At 53.2% G+C, this 21,992-nt stretch overlaps 1 protein-coding gene across 1 annotated transcript; it reads right to left on the bottom strand.

The window, feature by feature from the left end:
* Positions 1–2,526: 2,526 nt before the first annotated feature.
* Positions 2,527–16,638, bottom strand: EIF3D (eukaryotic translation initiation factor 3 subunit D). The gene is made up of 15 exons (XM_029954189.1): positions 16,534–16,638; positions 13,684–13,816; positions 13,349–13,394; positions 12,216–12,352; positions 11,586–11,671; positions 10,945–11,017; positions 9,497–9,609; positions 8,748–8,880; positions 8,083–8,230; positions 6,938–7,068; positions 6,186–6,271; positions 5,976–6,105; positions 3,517–3,659; positions 3,054–3,337; positions 2,527–2,682 (listed from the first exon to the last, which is right to left on the bottom strand). Exons 2-15 carry the CDS (start codon positions 13,804–13,806, stop codon positions 2,669–2,671), a joined length of 1,647 nt encoding a protein of 548 aa, XP_029810049.1. The 5' UTR covers positions 13,807–13,816; positions 16,534–16,638; the 3' UTR covers positions 2,527–2,668.
* Positions 16,639–21,992: the final 5,354 nt, after the last annotated feature.

Genomic DNA, 21,992 nt, shown 5'->3' with positions numbered 1-21,992 from the left:
GGTCCCGGCGGCGCGGGACGGGCGCGCACGTGCTGCCCGTGGGCAGGAGCGGCTGGAGGCAGGTGGCGCTGGGGTCGGGGCGCCCGGCTCTCGTTTTAAAGCTGTACCTCTCCACGTGTAGGTGAGGCACAGGGACAGGTGACTTTTGGAGATAAACCCAGTTCTCACCCTCCGTGGTTAACGTCGCCAAAGACTTGTTGGCTACCCAGTTTGGGGAGCCTGGAAACCAGGTTGGTGCGATCAGGACAGAAAGACATTCACAGGTGTTTGCTGCAGTGATTCAGTCTTTTGTTTGCTAAGTAACATACGTGACTGGCTGGCTGTCCCACCAGCCGGGAGAAGTAGATTGTTTCCTACGTTCTGTAGCCACTGGCCGAAAATAGACGTTTAGGAGTGGTTTGCTTGAGACCACGCAGTTCAGTGGAACCCAGAACTCACCCCCCCTTTACTCCAAATTATGAGCTCTTTCCAGAAAGCTTTTTATTCAGGAGTCATTTTTGTGTTCTTGGTCATGTTGTAAACAGTGACCGACGCTGGGCTGGTACAGAGGCAAATCCACTGCGAATCCACAGCAATTGGATGTGGCTGAAGGGGACACAAGTGAATGGCAGGATGATGGAGAACTGCCTTGCAGGAGAACGGACCGTGGAGGCTGGCTTTGCAGAGGTGGAATGTGGATCCTGCGTCAGCTTAACAGCACGGAACACATGCAGTGTTGAGGGAAGCACAGGAACCTTCCAGGGGGCAGTAAGCAGTCCAGTGCCATGCGGCTGAGGGGTCTCCTGGGAAGGCAGCCATGCCTAGTGCGGAAAGCACTCTGGTCTAGCTTTGCATGGCTGGAGCTTCGGATTAAAAATTGACCCTAGGCCCGCTTTAGAGAAGTCTTCCCTGACCTTTCAGAACAAAGTATCCACTAAGGAATACCACTTATCTATTTATAGGTTGTAACCACATCAGAGGAAAGATCCTAGAGCAGAAATGATCTTACTCACTCTGGTGACCTCAGTGCTTTCTCCAGCATGTGGCAAACAGAGGCCCCCAGTGAGCATTTGTGGGATACTGAAACCAGACAGGCTCTACAAGGTCCCTCCCCAAGAATAAAATAGGAAGGCCTGTGTCTTTGTGGTTGTGAAGACATGAGAATGTGTGCTGGCAAATAATGAAGTTCCTGGTAGTTACTAGTCTTCCAGGGGAGCGGTTGGGAAGTCAGGCCTGATCAAGGACGGCAGGACCTTGACTGGGGCTGAGCCTGAATTGCAGGCAGCAGGGTGCAGTGGAAGGTTTCGGAGTCGGGGCTGAAGCCGTTCACTTTGATGGCCCCCAGCAGCGGATAGAGAAAATTAATGAGGCATTTGGAAGCCGGTGCCAAGTTCTTAGAGACCAGGGCTGAACCGAACTTTCCCTGCCCCCCATCCCAGTGAATCCCGCTGGACTGCATCCTGGGGCTGCGAGAGGCAGTTTGGGGGGAGTACCAGGCCCAGGTCAGAAACCCACGGCACTTGCCACACCGCTTTAGTTATTTCGTAGACTCCCCAAGAAGCGTGTTTCGTGCCTTGGCTAACTTGAACAAAACCAATGTTTCTTTGCCTTCTGAGGCTCAATTGTTTTGGTTAAAATAGTAACCTTGGGAGGGTTACTCGTTTCCTCGTCAGTGCACTGATGTCACTTCGGCCAGCGTGACAGTTTGGGCTCAGGCTCAGATGATATATTTACGAGAAGCTTAATGCAATACCAGGCAAGGTAATTACTTCACAGTGTCCACGACAGAACACGATTCACTTATTAGAAACTTTGCAGGGGCGCCTGGGTGGCTCGGCTAGTTAACATCCGACTCATTTCAGCTCAGGCCATCTCACGGTTCGTGGGACGGGGCGCTGTGTGGGGCGCTGCACTGACAGGGCAGAGAACCTGCTTGGGATTCTCTCCGCCTCTCTGCCCCTCCCCAGCTCACATGCCCTTGCTGTCAAAATAAACGAACATAAAAAAAAAAAGTCTGCACGCCATAAGCACCTGTGGTACATTTATGACACACTACTTTGAGGGTGGCCAGCCTGGGACTGTCACCTGCCCAAACCAAACTTCAAAACACTCTACAAACCCATGACCACCAGGCCCTAGAAGAGCCATCAGAATCTTCTGGGGCAGTCTCCTTCCGAAGCGGCACACCCACCTCAACCTTCAAAGACCGTGTCCTGCTTTCCTTTTTACTAGTGATTAGTGTTTCAAAGGGCAACAGGCAGGACTGGCACACAGCCAGCGGGCACCCATGTCTATGGAAACGGACCTCTTGGGACCTCCGTTAAGGCGCCTCACAGTTGACAACATTCCCCAGGAAAGGATCATGACAAGGGGTTCCAGGCGCGCTCACCCTTTAACAGCATTGTGATGTGGGCAGCTCTCACGAACAAATGAAGGAGCCGTGATTATGAACTCCAGGTGGAAAAAGGCTATGTCTCCCCCTCCCTCTCCCAAGGGCTACGGGGGGGGGGGGGGGGAAACTGGCTGCCAATCACATCAGCACAGAAGGAAGGTCAAAGACTAAACAGTTACACTTTATTCTCTCTGTTACACTTCAGAGAGCAAGAAATCACCCAGCATTCCACAAGGCATCCAAAGCCCTTCTCAGCTCAGTGGAACTACCAACTCCAGCTCCACGTCACCGTTTGGTTTAAGTTTCTTCCTCTGAAAGACACAAAAGGTTAGAGAAATGAGCCGTGTCACACTGGCTCCGCTCGGAAGCCTTGCAGGTCCCCAGAGGACTAGCAGGTGTTTCTGGGGAAGCAGGAAGGGGCAGCCGTGGGCCCAGGTAACTGGCCCAGAGCCACCTCTCCTCCCTCAGACCACTGGCTGATAGCGGGGCTTCCGCCCGCCTGGTCTCCCCACAAGCCCCTGGAACCTAAAGGCTCCTGACCGAAGCAGCTCCTGGCGTCGGACTGAAGGCTGCCGAGTCTGCTCTCGGAAGTTTCACATCAAGACTAAAGAGAATGGTGGCCACGAAGCTCGGGCCCCCGCCAGCCTACAGCTCACTCTAGACTTCAGACCCCGCCACACACCTTCTTCCTCCTCCTCCTCCTCCTCCTCGTCCTCGTCGTCCTCGTCGGAGCTGAACGTGCCGTCGGGCAGGCTGTAGACGCGGATGACCTGCTTGTTGGGGTCCTTGAGGATGAGGTACTTGCCCTCCTCCAGCTTCATGCAGATGTCGACGACGCAGCGCAGGATGCCCCAGGCGTTCTCCACGCTCAGGTTGATCTGGCTGGCAAACTCATTGGGCTTGAACTGCTGGGTGCCCAGGATGACATGGCGCGAGGAGTCTTTCACGTGGTACCGGGACACGTAACTAGCGGGAAGGGGGGGAAGGGATGTCAATGCCACGGGGGCAGGGCCGCACAGAGACCCGGCAGCGCCGGGGGGCCAGATACCAATTCTTCCCAAAGGAGGGGAAAGGCAAGCGCTGGTCTCTCGGCCCACGCACCCCTCCTTTTGGCGGCAGAGTCCACGCCCCGGGCGGGGTCTCACCCGAGCTTGAGGTACTCCGACCCGGCCAGCAGGGCGCAGCAGGTCCAGCGGGCCAGCTTGTAGCTGTTGTTCTTCAGCTCGGTGGCAATGACGGCCCCTCGCTGGGAGTCCAGCTTCTGACGCCAGTCCACGCCGTTACAGTGCTGCACGAGGGAAGCCGGAGCACAGGAATGAAGGCGGCCCCCACCGCCCAAGGCCAGGGACCTCCTGCAGCAGAGGTGGGGCTGGACTTGGGGGCAGGGGAGTCCACATGTAAACCACAGGCAGGACCCGTATCACCGAAAAGGCAGAGACAGGGCCCCTCTGCACACGGCAGACCACCCAGCAAACTGCACCTCCTCCCTTCACAAGAGCCTGTCCGGACCAGGACTCATGCGTGCACACGTGGACGGTGGGGACAAGTGTTCACCGTGTGCTGGGCGGTAAGTAAGGGCTGCAGGGGGATATCGTGCTAGCTGACCAAACGAGGACACTGACAAGACGCCGGGTGACGTGTGCCCCAAGAGGCAGAGGGAAAGACAGGCCGGTCAGCCCTGGGTGGAGGTGGAGGCCTCACGGGGGAGGACATCAGTTGGGCCTTGTGTGTATCCATGTGCCTACAAAAGAGGGCCCATCTTCTCCAGCCGCCTCTTCCTGAGATGTGGGAACCTAAGACCCAGAGCGAAGGGGCTGCTGGAAGCTGCGTGGCGGACATTCGCAGCCTGTCTGGGTTCCCGGCAACCACAGGCCACAGAAACCCACTAGGCTTCAAGGAGTTAGACCAAAACCATTCAGGAGCAGTATCTGGACAGAGGCGTTTCCCTCCAAGTTACCCCTGCGAGTTTGCTGTGGCATTTTAAGGGCATTTAAATCTATGCCACTCGATGGAAGCAATGTTCTGGCCAATAAACTGGCAGAGATCAACCAAGGGGGGCAGAGGAGGTCCGGCAGGAGACAGGTGAGTGCATAGCAACAGGCCTGATCGACAGCGCCCGACACTAGAGTGACAGCAGAGTCTGCGTAGGGGGCAGGGGGGCGGGCAGAGCCTAAGGGAGCAGGAGACACATGAAGCTGGTGCACAGCCGAGCAGGAGCCGATGGGATGCATGACTGTTAAGAGTTCAAGGCTGAGGCCTGGAGTAGGCCGAGCCCTACAGCGGTCCCTATGGGCTCCTACCCGGCATTGGCGGAAGCTGTGCGGATGAGGAAACCCCACGCCGGTGGTGGTGCGGCCTTCTGTGTGCACGTGTATGTAAGGCCTTAAGGAGGCCGGGTGGGCCTCACCTGACCCGAGTCTCTTCACTCTGGGTACAAGCCAGACACAGAGAAGACAAAGACTGGAAGGATCTGCTGTGCAGTTGCTGCCCTGAAGACAGAGGGGACCCGGGGCATGGGATGTGGTGACCTCCAGGAGCCGAGAGGCCCCAGCTGACGGCAGCTAGAGGACAGGGTCTGAGTCCTACAACAGCAAGGAACTCTGAATTCTGCTGCTTAGAATGAGCTTGGAAATTTCTTCCCGAACCTTCAGATTCATTTTAAGTCTCGAGGTTGCTGTTATTTGTTATGGAGCAAACGGAACTTAATACAAGGCTGTGTGAGGAAGTAATTTTGGCAAAAATGGGCACAGAGGGGACTGACCCTGAAGGAAGATTCCACTGGTGTCAAAACAAGTGAAGGGAGCCAAGAAACACATGGTACTAGAATAAGGGGAGCAGAGGGCAGGCCCACAGGGCCACAGCGATGCTGAACGCTGCAGGAGGCCCCAGAGCCAAGTTTGCAGGAAGGCTTCTGGGGTGCTCTTCCATCAGGTGACGGAGGCTAAGGGACACTGGGGGAGGGACAATCAGCAGCAATGTTAATCCCATGGCTCTAACGGCCCCAGACTCCATGTTGTCAGACCCTAGTTCACCAGCGGCCTGGCCTGAGCGGTTCCTCCCACCGAGGACCCGTTATTCTGCACTGCAGCCCCCACGGCCAGCACTCAGGAAGCACCCACAGGAGAGGGAAGTAGAAAGAGGAAAATTGAAGGAAGCACATTTCTCTTGAGGCGCCTCCCGAAGGGCCAAATCTTAGTGACTGTGACCACCTGAGCTCAGTCAGCGAAAAGCTAAAAAGAGGAGTCAGAAGGCTGGAGAAGGCAGTGGCTGCAATAAATGAAAGAAGAGATCAAAAGAGCTCCCGGGCTTGGAACCCGCCGGCCCAGATGATGAGAGGTCAGCCCAGATGCCGGCAGACAGCAGGGGCCAACGGGGGCTCAGCGGGGAACAGAGACGGAGAAAGTCCCGTAAGAAGGTGGTTCCCATGTGCAGAATAAGCAGAAAAGTTCTGAAGCCATAACCATGTTCTACACACACACCCACACGCTCCTCCTCAATGAGGAACTGGGTGCAGAAAAGCCCCGAAGACAAGAAAACTCTGGGAAGCTCTGTAAGAAGCGCACGGCCGGCGGGAACTGGGGACAGGCGCCGAGGCGTGCCTCACCCGGGAATCCCACTCATTGAGGGTCTTGATGTTGATGAAGGATACTTCCCCGTTGGCTCCGGTCATGACACCGTCATGCTCGCAGCGGACAATAAGGTCGATGTCGTCCCCGAGCTTCCACCTGCGGTAACTGCAACGAACAAGGAGCTCATTTGGTCCCTGGACACCCTGGACTTCAGAGAAGCCACCCCATGCAGGGGGCTGACCTACCGGTATGCGACGGAGGCGACTTCGTTCTTGTCCATGTCGTCCTCCACGAACGGGTTGGGGTTGGGGAAGTTGTACCTCTCCTTTCCCTGGGAACAGACAGCGGCGTCGGAGATGGCGGGCGCCTGTGGCCAAGCCAGCCGGCCAGACCCTGCGCTCTGCTGCGTGACCGCCCTGGCCGGCCCCCGGGGCCCTGCCTGGAGTGTGGCTGTCCACCTCTTCCACCGCTCACGGCCTTGCCTCAAGCACCAACCCCGACGGATCCCGAGGGCTTACAGGGGCTGCTGCAAGCTTCGTGCATCTCACTGAACTAGCAGCCACGCCCCTCCGGATTCATTCTGCCCCAAAGCACACGTCACCCTGTGTCACAACACAGGTTTACGGCCTCTCCTCCTCCGTGATAACAGCCTCTGAAGGGCAGAACTCTGTACCACGGTGCCCTCAGCACTGAGATGCAGTATTTGTACAGATCAGCGACTCCGTCCAACAGCTGAAGGCATCTATGTGGCCTGTCTGCGTGAGCCAAGTAGTAGCAGCAGCCGAACCCTCTGGACCAGAACCCCGGCCCACACCACGCAGCATGGAAGCAGCGGATCCGAGGTTCGGTCGGGCAGCCCGACCTCAAAGCCGCAGCTGGGAGCCTCTCTGTGGCAGGTAGGGACCCCGTGTGTCCTGCCCGGTCCCACAGCCCCGGTGCCCAGCACACAGCAGCTGGCGCAGCGGCAGCCGACGCCCAGCCGCCCTCAGCGCCTCACCATTCGCAAGCACTGCTGGGAGAAGTTGTGGTTGATGTAGGTCGCTTCCATGGCCAGGTTGCGGGGCGAATTGAAGGAGTTGCCTTCGTCTTGTGGGGGCTCGTTGGCGGTCTCACTCACAGTCAGGAGGTCTGCAAAAGCGGTGGCGTGGCCACGCACCCGTGAAACCGAGTCCCGGACAACGTGCCTGGCACTGCAAGGAGGGGCTGTGATCCCGGCGACACAGGCCCATCCTTCAAAGACCCGCCACCTGCCAACATCGCTCTGCTAAGCGCGCGCATGCAGGGGAGGAAGTGGGGAGTGCTGCCAGGTAACTTCAGACCTCTCTAATGTCACACTCAAGTGAACTGCAAGAGGCCTGCCTTGTTTCGGGGCACCTGGGTGGCTCAGTCTGTTAAGTGTCTGGCTTCGGCTCAGGTCATGATCTCTCAGTTTGTGGGTTCGAGCCCTGCGTCGGGCTCTGTGCTGACAGCCAGCTCAGAGCCTGGAGCCTGTCTTAGGATTCTGTATCTCCCTCTCTCTCTTACCCTCCCCTGCTCATGCTGTCTCTCTCTCTCTCTCTCAAAAATAAATAACACATAAAAAAAAAAAAGAAGCCTGCCAATTTCAACCCATTTGGATTCTTTGAGAGACTGTCTGATTTTATTAGCTTTTAACAAAGGGAAGGCCCCAAGGCTCAGGCATAGAATATAATTCTATCGTTCTGTCTCACTGCCATTAGTTATTAGCAACCTGGGTTTCCCCCACGGCATGCGTGTACTCTAGTAGGCGACACAAACAAACATATTTTTCCCTCTATAAACACACTGATGTAAACAAAAAGCAAGCACTAAAAGAAAACATGAAGGTAACTTTAAAGGGGCTATGGAGAGCTGGAGGTCACGTTCGTGCCATTCAAATGAATAACACCTTCCAGCACAGCACTGGGGCCGTGCGAGGACTCTGGGAGCCGGCGCCTCGAGCCGGGACAGCAGGGACAGTCCTTCCCTCCGCCAGGCCTCTCAGGAGCCCGGGAGGGCTTGGGCCACAGCCATCACTGCCTGCGGGGAAACGGGCTGTTTCCCCTGCCCCTCTGTAACCAGGGACTTGCTCTGAGCCCTCAGAACACTGAACGCCATCGTGTCACTCCCAGACGGGGTTCTTACCGAAGTCAGAGTTGTCCCTCTTGTCGAAGAAGAGCTTGGACCCGACTCTCTGCACAACGATGTCCCAGGAGTACACAGAACGGGTGCAGCTCATCAGCGTGGCCAGGATGGCATCGGTGGCAAACACGTTGCCCTGAGTTTTGGCCAGCTGCAAAGGAGGCAGAGGGAAGGCTGTCACGAGGCTTCAGTGAACCGCCCCGGTGCACGGAGGACTCGTTTGCAAGGAACCCTCCCACCCTCCCGTATGCACGCACGCACCCCCCTGGCTGTGCGAGGAGCGAGTCCGTAGCCCATCCTGGGGTGCGAGGGACCCCGCAGCTCTCCGAGCACCCGCTACATTCCAGGAGGGCACCGGGCACTCCTCATCCCAGCGCCAGGCGGTAAGCGCAGTCAACCCACTCCACAGGGAGGAGAGGTGAGGTGGCGGGCCAGGAAGGTGGCAGGGCTGGGATCCGAGTCCAGCTCTGCTTTGTTTATTATGGTCTAACCAGCAAGGGCCCGCATGTCCATCTAATCCCATCTGATTCAGGAGTGTCTTATCTAAAGGGCTGTCCAGGGCTCAGGGATTCACGCAGACCCCCATGTGCCTGGTCCGGGCTGAGGTCTCCGCTGTAGAGGCCAGCAGCACTCCCCACAAGCGGGCAAGCGGCAGGAGGGGTGCCCACCTTTCGGATGACCGGGTCGTCCGTGGTGGTGACGGTGTGGAAGATGCGCTTGATGCTCCGCAGCGGCTTCTCGCTCCTCGTGGTGATGCGGTCAAAGGCTTTGTCGTAGTATTCCAGGGCCCCGCAACACTCGCTGCGGGGAGGCGGGGGCGACACGCAAAGTAAACGGGAAGGTCAACTGTTCCTGTTTTGTTTTTAATCTACTTCAGGTAAGCAGCTCTTTGAAACATCAGGAAAAGCTTTCTTTCTGATGACCTGTGGTCTTTCCCTTTCTGCAGGAAGAGCTACATAACTTAAGTTTACTTCTCTTTTGCTTGTGATGTCAGGAAGAGGAAAGAAATCTCAAGTTTAACAGTGTGCTTTCTGCTAGGCCTCTCACGGCCCTGATTTTTAAAACTGTATCTGTTGGGTGCCTGGTGTCTAACTCTCGATTTCGGCCTCAGGTCATGATCTCACTGTTCTGGGGTTCGAGCCCTGCACTGGGGTCTGTGCTGGCAGTGTGGAGCCTGCTTGGGTTTCTCTCTCTCTCCACCCCCCCAACTCCACCCCCTCAATCTGCCCTTTCCCTCCTAATGCTGTCTCTGTCTCTCTCAAAATATATAAACTTAAAAAAAAAGTGTCTGTTAACCTTATACATGGCTTTTAAGTACCCTGGAATGCTTTCTGGAAACACTAAGGCTCAGGGACATACTCACTGCCAGCTGGTCCCCACTAGCGCGCGGCGGAAAGTGGCCCGAGATACCACTTACATGTCCTGTGGCTCTGATACTTCCAAGTAGCGCATCTTCATTAACTGAGGAAAGTCCATTTCCTCTTTCACCTCCCAGTCACTACGGACTTCCACGGAAGAGTCTCGGGGTTTCTGCAGTGCAAAACCAGCCGAAGGAAAAGAATTAGAGCCAGTGCGTAGCATAAACAAAAGGCAGCTTACGGCACGAAGGGCTTTTAGTCAATAAATACGTCCAGAACATTCACCACGTGCTGGGGGCTGTCCGAGACAGACTCCCTGACTCCGAATTCGGAGTTTACAATCTAGAAGGGGACCGAAGGGGTCAAGGGCTCAAAAACAACCTGAACTTGACTCCTTGGTAACGCCGGCACCCACTGTGCGTTTTATATGAAGCCGCAGCAGCTTCTTTTGTCTCTGGATGTCAGCTGTTTGCTCTTCACACAGCAACGGCCCATCCAGCAAAATCTAACTGCCGTAGTTGGGGCGCCTCTCCTGCCCTCATGCATCTTGCATCCTCACGGCGTCCACATGAGCCCTCGTATATGAACATTCACGACAGCATCTTCCATAATAGCAACAAGTGGAAGCCACCCAGACAGCCGCGTACTGGTGAACGCGCAAACAAAACGCAGCATGGGGGCACCTGGGGGGCTCTGTCGGTTAAGCTTCCAACTTCGGCTTGGGTCATGATCTTGCCGTTTGTGGGTGTGAGACCCGTATCAGGCTCTGGGCTGACAGCTAAGAGCCTAGAGCCTGCTTCGTGTTCTGCGTCTCCCTCTCACTCTCAAAAATAAACATAAAGGGGCGCCTGGGTGGCTCAGTCGGTTAAGCCTCTGACTTCAGCTCAGGTCAGATTTCACGTTCGTGGGTTCGAGCCCCGAGTCAGGCTCTGTGCTGACAGCTAGCTCAGAGCCTGGAGCCTGCTTCCAGTTCTGTGTCTCCTACTCTCTCTGCCCCTCCCCCTCTCATGCTCTGTCTCTCTCTGTATCAAAAATAAATAAAATATTAAAAAAAATATATATATTAAAAAAAATAAACATAAAAACAAAAACAAAAAATCCCACCAAAAAAAAGCAGTGTGTCCACACAACAAATCCAGCAATGTGCCGCTGCACGCCACAGTAGGGACGAACTGTGAACACATGCTCCGTGAAAGGAGCGACACAGAAGACCACATGCCAAGGTTCCCATTCATGTGAAATGTCCAGAAGAGGCACATCCAGAGTCAGAAAAGACCAGTGGGCACCAAGGGCTGGGGAGAGCCAGGGCCGCCTGCTGGAGGGTACGTGTTGTTTTCACAATGATGAAAATGTTTGGAAACTGATTGGATCGTATGTGTGAACAGAACAAGAACCACTGAATAGGACGAAATGAGTGGATGGCATGGTGTTTCAATAGAGTGGTGATAAAACCAAACACATACATAAAACTGAACTTCTAAATGGAACGCTGGTGTGGACACACTACCTGTGACTTCTGGTCCCACTTCTGCCTCACTCCGAACTGTTTCTGAAATTTCTTCTGCAGTCGTATGCGTTCTCTAGAAAGACAAGAAGACTGTGCTTTTGGGGCAGATCTTTGAGTCACTGGCTTTTCAAAAGGCAGAAAAGCTGCCACTTTCTTCAGCTCAACCTCAGCATCATCAGGGACTTCTCTGAACTAAGAAAATGGGGACTCAGTAAAAAAGAGTAGGCCGTAAGAGTGCTACAGGAAGCTTCCTGCCGCCCACTACTCACCAGCTGGGGCTTACTCCCCCTACAACAGGTCCCCTGGCAGCGCCGGCCTGGGTGGGGCCGCTGCCCTGCACAGCTCACAGGGCCCGGTGTGACTTGTGCCACATCGGAGCTGAGCCCAGAGCTCATCTTACCTACCCTCGCTTCCGGCCAGCGCATATGGCCACTGCCACGGACCTTCCTGCCACGCCCTCTGCCGAGAGCTGGCCCTTGGAGAACAAGGCCAGGCTAAACCAGTGCTTACCCGGCTTCAGGGAGGGGTTGTTTGTCCGGCAGTGACAGGGAACACCACCACCGTCCCGCTCTGGCCTAGAGATTGCAGAGTCCGGTGGGTCCTGGAGGAACAACCTGACCCAGGAAGGGGGGACACCTCACCTCTCCTTCTGCTTGGCGCTCTTGGGCAGGGTCTGCAGGTTGAACTGCAACATGTTCCGTCGATCTTTGTCTCTGCGGAGGTTCCGCTGGGAATCAAGAAGAAACATCCACATTAAAGCTTGGGGATCTGACCGACGACGGCAGTGCATAATGGGGGATCTGAACTTGGAATTGCTTGGACGCTCACACAACGTTTTTTATTGAAGTAGGTTTATGAGCCCTTGTTAGTGTTGTAGTTTGCCTCTTTATATGGGAAGATGCAGCCCGACTGGACCATCTACTTCATAAAGCCTGCACACAGCAATTAAATGAGGCAGCAGGGCAGGCATGTTTAACCTGGCACAAGCACCCACTCTTAGCAGAGAGGCATGAGGTCCTAGCCACTGGCCAACAGAAACCTAAACTGTGTAAACCATCCCTGGACCTAGCACGAGTTAAATTTAGCACAATGTGTCACTGGTCAGCTACTTGGGAGTCACCAGAAGACCTAGGAGAACACACTGTCCTCTCATCAGCACGTGCACGGAGAATACACTGTCCTCTCATCAGCACGTGCACAGAAGCACTTTTAGCAGGTGGCAGCCACGGGGGACGGCCCCAAGATGGTCAGACTGCTGGCTCACGGCCTACCTGTGCAAATCGCATCCGGTTCCGCTGGTAGGCGGTTTTCTGTGTGCGCGCCGTGTCCACCAGCTGGAAGCTAGTTTCATCCTCCTCGTGGAAATACGCGTACTGACTCCCACCACCGAACTGAGAGGAGTACTTATCTGCGGGCAGAGGTGATGCCGTGTCAAAGATACGACCTACAGACTCTACACACACGCTCTTCGAAAGCCCTGCTATTTCTTTTAAAACTTTTTTAAAAAACATTTTTATTTATTTTTGAGAGACAGAGCACAACTGGAAAAGGGGCAGAGAGTGAGGGAGACAGAACCCGAGGCGGACTCTGGGCTCCGAGCCGGACATAAGGCTCGAACTCATGAATTGTGAGATCATAACCTGAGCTGAAGCCGGAAGCTTAACCTACTGAGCCCCCCAGGCGCCCCTAAAGCCCTGCTATTTCAAGTGTGCTCTCGGAACCCTTCGCGGAAGTGCACGCTGACGGGCCCCGCCAGCCCCATGATACCAGAATCAGCGTTTTAAGATCCCCAGGTGATTCATGTGCACATTCTAGTCTGAAAAGCTCTGGCCTAAAGAAATTTCTATGTCAAGTCAGAGTCTGAGGAACTCAAGATAAGCCCATTTCACACTCTGCCTTACTCTGTGAGGACAGGAATTAAGGCTTACCGCCCAGAAAGGGCAAATATGGGGCACGTGTTGTACAAATACGCACCACCTGCATCACCCGGTACCCAAGGCAGACGGGTCTAACGGGTTATGAGATACTTTACTGCCAACCCCCGACTTGGATCCCTGTAACTGGGCCCCCCAACAATCTCAACCCGCACCGGAAAAAACAAGACGAGGACGACGACGACAACAACAACCCGTTTACTGTATCAAGATCTTAAAATCGGGGACTGTAAACCCGGAGTCCGCTGACTGGCTTTGCCGGTTGGGGAAATCCCAGGCACTAGAGTGCCAAATGGGAACGAGTTCAACAGATCTGTGAGAGGGTTTATGGCTCCCTAAAAGTGGAAGGGAAAAAAAAATCCCACTATAACAGGTCAAACCTCCTTAATGACCAGTCTTTGGTTTGGGGGCCATTGGAAAAGATCTAATCCTCCCAAGGCCCCGGTCTGGGCAGTCAGTCCAACACTTACTCGTGTACCTCTTATCTTGATACGTGGCCCCCGTCCAGTCTGCAACCTGTGAGAACGAGAGAAGACAGAGCACACGGGTCCGTCAGGCAGGTCTGTGCTGACCCTGTGCATGAGGACACGGTCTGGGAAAGCGTAAGGACTGGCTCACGATGCCACTGGAAGAGCCCAGCTCTCCTATGGCTACTAGAAGGACCCAGACGTTACAGCCTTTCCCAGCCGGCGTCTCCATAAGGAACACAGGCGTGAAATTCTCTTGAAGCGAATGAAATTGAAGTGAACTGATGGAGGGCGGGGGTCACAGCTTGAAAGAGTCACCATCACTGACAGGCAAGTACCTTTCCGAGTCGATCCCCTTTGCTGAACGGCTGGTAGGGCATATCCCGAAACTGCTCGGGCACCGCACACGGACCCCACCCCGAGGGGTTGTCCTGGATCACAGGGGTCATGAACTTCGCCATCTTCTAGAACCTTAGGAATACAAAGACTGTGAGTAGCTTTGCGAAGAAAGGCCTCCAAGTACAAAAAGCCTCCCATTTGAGGTAAGCTAAGACATCATGATAAACTCAGAAAAGCAACGCACAAAATGGAACAATGTGTCCTTGTAGATAACATTGTGACTGCTTACAACTCAGAAGACCAATAACAAGGCTGAGTTACTGTACTGGGCTGATTCTGTGACACCCGCCTTTTCTACTATAACGTTTTTGAAATAAAGCTGCATCTTACACTTGATGGGCATAATCTTAACTGGCAGTTTTTCTTTTAGTCTACAAATGACAGAGGTGCTTCTTAAACTCAGCGGGGTCTAAGGTTTGATGGAGTGTAGTAATCTTTTCTCGAGCATAATAAACATGACCTAATTTTCAGAGACACCTTCACCAAGGCATACAATCCGTAGCTTCCCTAAGCCTCAGTCTTTTCATCTGGAGAATGAGTAAGACCCTTGTCTAATTCACAGCACAAGACCATTGTGAAAGACTTAATAGCAATACACATGAAAATGCCACACCATTACTACTTGGACTTGCAAAGATACATTCACAAGCAGAGTGCTGAGAAAGCATCTTGAAGTATATCCTGATAGTCAACTTTTTCTTTCTCATTCTCCCAATCTTCTGCCATCAACGCAAATCCTTACACAGAGCCTGTCAGTAAGCTGAGGTTACCACGAACCGTAGGTCGTAGAAGTGGCCAACTGTCACGTGTTCATAAATATTATGAGTAGCAGTACTGTTCCTGTGTTTACTCTGCATCATTACGGTAAGTCCTCCCAACGATCCTGGGGTGGCGGCTTGTTATCATCCCCACTTTTCAGATAAGAAAACTGAGGCACAAAGAAGCTAAGAAATTGTTCAAATTTGACAGGGCACTTTGGGTGGTTCAGGTTAAGCAGCAGACTTCGGCTCAGGTTGTGATCTCATGGTTCATGAGTTTGAGCCCCACGTCGGGCTCTGTGCTGACAGCTCAGAGCCTGGAGCCTGGTTCGGATTCTGTGTCTCCCTCTCTCTCTGCCTCTTACCCACTCCCGGTCTCTATCTTTCAAAAAATGAATAAAAACGTTAAAAAGTTGTTCAAATTTGCAATGCTAGTAGATGAAAAAATTTGAACCAAAGTAGTCTGGCTGGAATTCACACTCTGTGTGACACACTCCCTCTTGAGAGAGAAAAAACCAGGGGCTACAGAGCACGTCTCTGCCTGACACTTTCTATCCAAAACCTCATCATCCATCATAATCCCCAGAAGGCGAGTTCCCAGAAGAAAATTCACTACACAAGTTTCTGGAGGCAGCAATCAAAGCACAGGCACCGGGAACTTAGTAAGTTCTCCTCCATGTCCCATGATGGGGAGAGATTCAGGCTTCCTCCAGAAGTGACACTTGGGTGACAGCAGCAGGGAATGTTCCTGGGAGCTTCATCCTTCAACCCAGACCTTAAGCTACACTACAGAAAGGGAACTGAGAGAAGGCGTGGCAGGTTCAAGACAGTTGACATTAAAACACATTTTTATGGAGCTCCTACAATGTCAGACACTATGTCCAACAAGCTAACACCACTAGCTCCCCCACATCCCCCATTTAGAGATTAAATATTTGCCGCTCAAGCTGCTGATCTGCCCACTGTTTTAAAAAAGATTTGATTTCCAGGGTTGTCTGCCCTAGTCCAACATTCTTGCCACTATATTATAGCTGGGCAGCAGGCTGAGAAGAAAGGGAGTTTCATTTTGTTTTAATAGTATTTTATTTATGAGCGAGAGCATGAGCAGGAGAGAGGCAGAGAGAGACAGACAGACTCCAAAGCAGAATCCTGGCTCTGAGCCATCAGCACAGAGTCCCATGCGGTGATCGAACTCACAAACCAGGAGATCATGACCTGGGCTCAAGTCGGACGCTTAACTGACTGAGCCACCCAGGCGCCCTGAAGAAATGGGGGTGTAGGCCGTACCTAGTAACCCAGTAAGGATGTTTCAAAAACGTTGAAAATGTCTACTCCTTCTCTCCCAGCTCAAGGAAACAGACCCGAGGCTGGGCATGCATTTCTCCAGAGGGAGGAAGTCCCCTGGCTTCGACCCACTCAAAATAAGAGTGAGCAGAATGGAACCATGAGCAGAAACAGTCGTTCTGTCATACCGGGGTGACAGCTGTACTGGCTACAGGGGCAGGGTGAGGCGGCCACCACAGGGCAGCCAGGGCACGGTGTCGTGTAGGTTACCGTGGCCGCCACAGATCACATGCCATCAGTCCCTGGGGTGAGAGTTTCAAATCAGAGATAACCCCTACTCCGCCACAGCCATTTCACAGGAAAGGAGAGAAAACCTCTGGCCAGTGAGCTCCTCAGAGCGGGATCGAACACTGCTCAGCTTGGTACCGTCAATACCTCCTTCACAGCCGCTCAGCGAGCCTCTGGTCCCCTTAAAAAATCCCTGAGACCCAACGGGGTTAAGTGGCACTATCAAAGTCGCTCAACCCGTGGCCGCAAAGCGGAGCCATAGGTCAGAGGACCTTACCCGTAAGATTGTACCCCGCATCCCTAAGTGTGTCGGGTCTGGGGTCTCCGAAGGCGAATTCCTGCCCCGCCCCGCGGAGCAGTAGAAGCGGCCGGAGACCTCTTCCGGAAGGGCCCCGAAGGCCGCGCCCAGCCCAAACCGTCTCCGGAGACACGGAGAACCTGAAGGAACACTCCACTCACCTATAAAGGCCTCGGTCGGCCCCGATGGCGAGAGATGGTCCAGGCCGAAGACCACACACCCAGCGGCACCCGGAGGAACAGAGGGGGAAAAAAGAAAAGATGCGCGCGCAGTCGCCGGCGCCGTAAACACAACCGGCGCTGTCGTAAACTGCGCTCTAGCCTCTCCCGGAATCCCCTGCGGGACGCACGAGTCGTAAAGCGACGGCAGACCCGGAAATTCGTCACTACTCTCTGCTAGGTGTCCTGATGGTCTGGGGAGCCGAGACGCTGGAGGTGTGTTTACACTTACGTCACGGGCGCATCAGGCGACGTCGCGAGTGGGCGGTCCGAATTATTGAAACGTGGCTTCCCGGCGGTGGTCCCTGTGGGCGGGAAGCTGCGGTAACCCTTCTGTGTCCCACACTGTTTCGCGGCCCCTCTGTATCGCAGGATGTCCGGGGCTCCGGTCCCCTCTCGCCAGTCGTGTGGCTGGAGTCTCACAGCCGGGGACAGTTCGAGTGTCGGGGTGGAGGTTATAGTTACCCTCCGCCCCCAACCTCCGCACCCTGCTCCCGCGCCTTCTTTCACTTTCGGAAACAGGCCCAGAGGGGAAGCTATATTGCTAGTGGAAAGGGTGACCACCAGGACTCAAACCATTCTTCCACGGTTCTCAAGTTTTGTCGTACGGCAAAGACTTCTGGAGCGCCAAAGCGTAGCACGGAGACTGCGAGTCTCACTGGCACTGATTGTTGTTTAACTGTGTCTAAACTGGAGGCTGGCAATCTGCAGGTTAGCAATTGTGATTCTGAGGCGGCGACCACTTTGCCACAAAGGGCGCCCGTGCTGTCCTTTCAGTAACTATCGATCTCTGGGGGCGCCCGGGTGGCTCAGTCGGTTAAGTGTCCGGCTTCGGCTCAGCTCATGATCTCACGATTTGTGGGTTAGAGCCCCGCGTCGGGCTCTGTGCTGACAGCTAGCTCAGAGCCTGGGGCCTGCTTCAGATTCTGTGTCTTCTTCTCTCTCTGTCCCTACCCCGCTCACACGCTGTTACTGTCTCAATAATGAATAAAAAACATTAAAAAAAAAAAGACATCTCCTCAAGGAGATGTTCTCTGAGTACTGTTCCTAAAGAGGCTGCTCCTCTCTGCTTCCCTCCTCGTCCTCTTACTCTGCTTCATTTTCTTTGTGGTTCTTATCACACTCTGGAATATCTTTGTATTTACTTGCTTGGGTTCTGTCTCTTCCTCTACAGTATAGGCTCCAAGAGTAGAAGTTTTGTCTGTGTTAGAACAGCGCCAATTGGTTCAATTATTGAATGAATGGGTAGGGGTTTTATGAGAAGTGAATGAAAAAATAAATTTAGTAGATTATCCTAGGCACATAAATAAGTACTTAATGAATGTTAGTGTACTGAAGATCAATGTTACTTGTAATATGTTCCAAAATATAAAGGGTCGGGTACCTTGGTGGCTCAGTCTGGTTAAGCGTTCACCTTTGGCTCAGGTCATGATCTCACAGTTTGAGTCCAAGCCCTGCATTGGGCTCTGTGCTAACTGCTCAGAGCCTGGAGCCTGCTTCGGATTCTGTGTCTCCCTTTCTCTCTGCCCCACCCCTGTTCATGCTTTCTCTCTCTCTCTCTCTCTCAAAATAAATAAACAAAAAATTTTAAACATAAAGGGAGATGTATTTTTTAAGTTTATTTATTGAAAATTAAAAAAATTTTTTTAAATTTATTTTTGAGAGACAGAGACAGACAGTTCAAGCAGGGGAGGGTCAGAGAGAGATAGAGATACAGAATCCGAAGCAGACTCCAGGCTCTGAGGTAGCTGTCAGCACAGAGCCCGACATGGGGCTCGAACCCATGCACCATGAGATCATGACCTGAGCCGAAGCCGGATGCTTAACTGACTGAGCCACCTAGGTGCCCCTAAGTTTATTTATTTTGAGAGAGATAGCACAAGCAGGGGAAGCATAGAGACAGAGAGACAGAGAGAGAGAGAGAGAGAGAGAGAGAGAGAGAGAGAGAGAGAGAGGCTCACAAGCAAGCTCCAACAGAGTCTGATGTGGGACTCGAACCCATGAACCGTGAGATGATGATCTGAGCCCAAATCAAGAGTCGAATGATTAACCAACTGAGCGACCCAGGCACACCAAGGGAGATGTATTTTTGCTCAATTGCTTAATTTCTTTTTTTTTCTTTTCTTTTCCCTCCCCTCCCCTCCCCTTCTTTTTTCTGCCTTTCTTTCACTTGGGTTCACAGGCCATCTCCTGCAGTCTCTTCCTTGTGTCAGAGTTGAATCATCTTTCCCATATTTTGGCCCTGCCACGTCCCCAGATGGAAAAGAATTGGGAGAGTCCTATCTCATTCTCCATAGGGGTCTCTGGTCTTGGGTGGGAGATCTTGCCTTCATTCTTTCCACTGACACTCTTGCTGCCTCTCTTTCTCTCTACCCCACTGTCCACACACAGCCGGGATGACTCTCCTTTACATTAAGTCAGAGCGAGCCCAGCCTCCCCCCTACGTCCCCCCCAAGCTGTCCGGTAGCTTATCTCTCGCCTGAGGATAGAGTCCCACACTCTGTTCCGTAGGCTGCAAATTTCTAAACAGCAGCTTCTCACCTGCAGAGTTCTCTTTCTGGGTCCTGGCCAGGTTCAATTACTGCCCGGAAAGCTTTTTACCTGCAGTTCTCTGGGGGCTGGGGATGCATCTCCCCTAGATCCTCATATGCCCTTGTGTCTTCATCAGACAGACATTTCCCGACCACCCCTCTGAGTAGCCTCGCCCTGCCCTCCTTGACCTGCTCACTGCCACGTGCCTGGCTCTGTCCCGGGTATTCGCATTAACTCACTGAATTCTCACCGCAGCCGTGTGAGGTCGGGTCTACTATCCTTCCCGTTTTAAAAACGAAGATACAGAGGAACGCTCTAGGCTGAGCAGTGCATACTGAAACTGCGGTTTCGAACTCCGGAGGCCGCCTGGCTCCTGCTTCCTTTGCTTCTGCTTTGGTGTTTTGCTGGATGACTAACGTTTATCTGGTTCATCTAGTTGTTTGGTATTTTGTTTGTTTGATTGCTTACTGTCTGCTTATTAGAGTGCAAGCCTCATGACCTCTGAGCTCTTACATGTCTCATTCACTATTGTATCCCCAGCACCTAGAATTATCGCGTAGTCAGTGCTTGGGAAATGTTGGCTGCGCGGAGCTCTCTAGACGGGTCCTTTCCTTTCTGTGTCTGCAGCACTTGCTGGCGTCCTCGTGGCTGTGCTTGCAACATGTCTGGTTTTGTTACTAGTGCCCCCCATGGCTTGTACTGCAAACCCTGCGTTCCTCTAACACGGGGTCACATTATTTCTGAGCAGGCCTCATGGCCCAGCATGGTGTCCCCAGCACAGAGTGTACCCAGCGAATGTTTACTGAATTTAGGGCCTCTGGATGCTACTTTTAGAGGCTGTAACTTAAAACCCTTAACATTCTTGCCAGGCTCGAGAGCAGATGCCCACTTCCCAAAAGATTTCACAGCATCTTTGCACTTTGGAGAGAGGCACAAACACTGTCTAAGTTTTCATTATTACTAACAACGGCTAACTTCAGCATCACAGTGAGTAAGTGACAAGGTCCGTACTTTCATTTGAACCTTGTGACCACAATATCTTAACACAAAATTGGCCGTCAGAAGCATGAGGCTCAGAGAGGTCACGTCACTAACACAAGGTCACACAGCTAGTGGGAGGCAAAGCTGGGATTTTAGTCACGCGTTCAACAGACATTTGTGGGCACCCCCTATGTGCCGTGTGTAGGCTAGGTGAGGAGGATGCGGCAGGAGGCAAAGTGACTGAGGGTCTTGCTATCAAGGAGGGGAACTTTTAAGTGAGGGCACCGGGCAGGTGCACAGAGATGTGACAAGTCAGTAAGGACGCTGCACCAGGGATCTGTGTTAGAGAGTGATCTGGGGTGCGGCACTTAGAACGCGGGAGTTTGGGGAGGCCCCTCTGAGCAGAGACTGGAGGATGGAGGGAGCGGGCAGGGGAGAGGCAGGGGCAGCAGGCCCTTTCTGTTCCCTTCTGTGGCCTTCCGAGGGGGGAGGACCCCTTCTCGTGTGCTGGGACTTCAAGGGATCCTCTTTGTCATTCATCCGGTGCAGCCCTCACTCCAGACAGGTATCTCCTTTTCTGGCTGATTGCCCTTACCTCTACTTGCATGTGCCCCGTGACGAGGAGCTCATTCCTCTGCCAAGGCCGCATTACCCTTTTTAGACTTCTTTTTTGGTAAACATTATCAGCTCCTTTGTCTATTTCTTGGCGTCACCTCAAGCGGCCCTGGGTCCTCGTTTCCCCCACGCTTTTGACTTTGTCAGCATTCTAACAAAAGGGCCACTTCGGAATTACTCTTCTCTGGGACCTCTCTGCTTCCTGCTGGGTTTGTGTTCTGCTTTGAGGGGATTCCTTAGCCTCCTCTGTACACACCCCTCTTCACGCGAACACATTGTCTCTCCTCTGACCTCTCAGGGAGTCCCGTCTCCTCGGAGCAGGACGGATGAGCTACTTCTCAGCTGCTGGCTGGCACAGCTTCTTTGAGTCCACCGGCCCACATTCTTTCCAGTGTCCGGGTTCTGGAAATTCCAGATTCTGCCACTACTTCTTCGTCAGGGCCTCTCCAAAAGCCATTGTGTCTGCTTGGAAGGCATGTATGTTCTTTGATGAGTTTTCAGCTGCCGGCCAGATGCCCCTTCTTCGGCGGCATCTTTCCTCCTCTTCCTACCAGGCTCCGTGGCTGCCCCTAAACACTCGTAGCAATGATAATTAAATGATTATTTACGTACCTATTTGATCCATGTGTCTCTCCCATCACACGGAGTGCCCCGAGAAGATGGAGATAGGACCTGGACCCCCAGTTGCTAGAACAGGGCTTGACACGGAGTAGCCGCCCAGTTAGTATTTGTTGACGAAGTCCATGGCCAAGCGGTCAGCACTGGGATGGGATCGTTCATTCAACGGGTATCGCCGATGCCGCCCCTTCCCAGCAAGATCCTGTGTCTGTAATGATGGCTAGTGAGGTCCTTGTCTCCTGGTCTGTCAGTGGCTGCAAAGCATTTTCTAAACTGAGAATAGGAAAAGCTGTAGGTGACCACCAGGCCCCCCGTATCCATCCCTCATGTCACATCTAGACGTGAGAGGCACCATTTTTACTGTTTGCTGATCAGCCGTTTGTGCTACTCTGTCCTGTCCCTTCCAGATAAGTCAAAGGCATTTTCTTTCTTTCTTTTTTATTTGAGAGAGAGAGAGAATCTTAAGCAGGCTCCATGCTCAGGGTGGGGACTGACGTGGGACTCAGTCCCATGTGCCTGGGATCATGACCTGAACTGAAATCAAGAGTCAGACGCCCAACTGACCGAGCCACCCAGGCACCCCACAAAGGCATTTTCTAATCAGGACCTCTAATACCTTAAAAAGGGAAGTAGTGTTTTTGACTGCTCACTATATA

The sequence above is a fragment of the Suricata suricatta genome, chromosome 10 (genome assembly GCF_006229205.1).
Source record: "Suricata suricatta isolate VVHF042 chromosome 10, meerkat_22Aug2017_6uvM2_HiC, whole genome shotgun sequence".
In the NCBI taxonomy this organism is placed as follows: domain Eukaryota; kingdom Metazoa; phylum Chordata; class Mammalia; order Carnivora; family Herpestidae; genus Suricata; species Suricata suricatta.
This window is presented reverse-complemented; position numbering and strand designations above follow the sequence as displayed.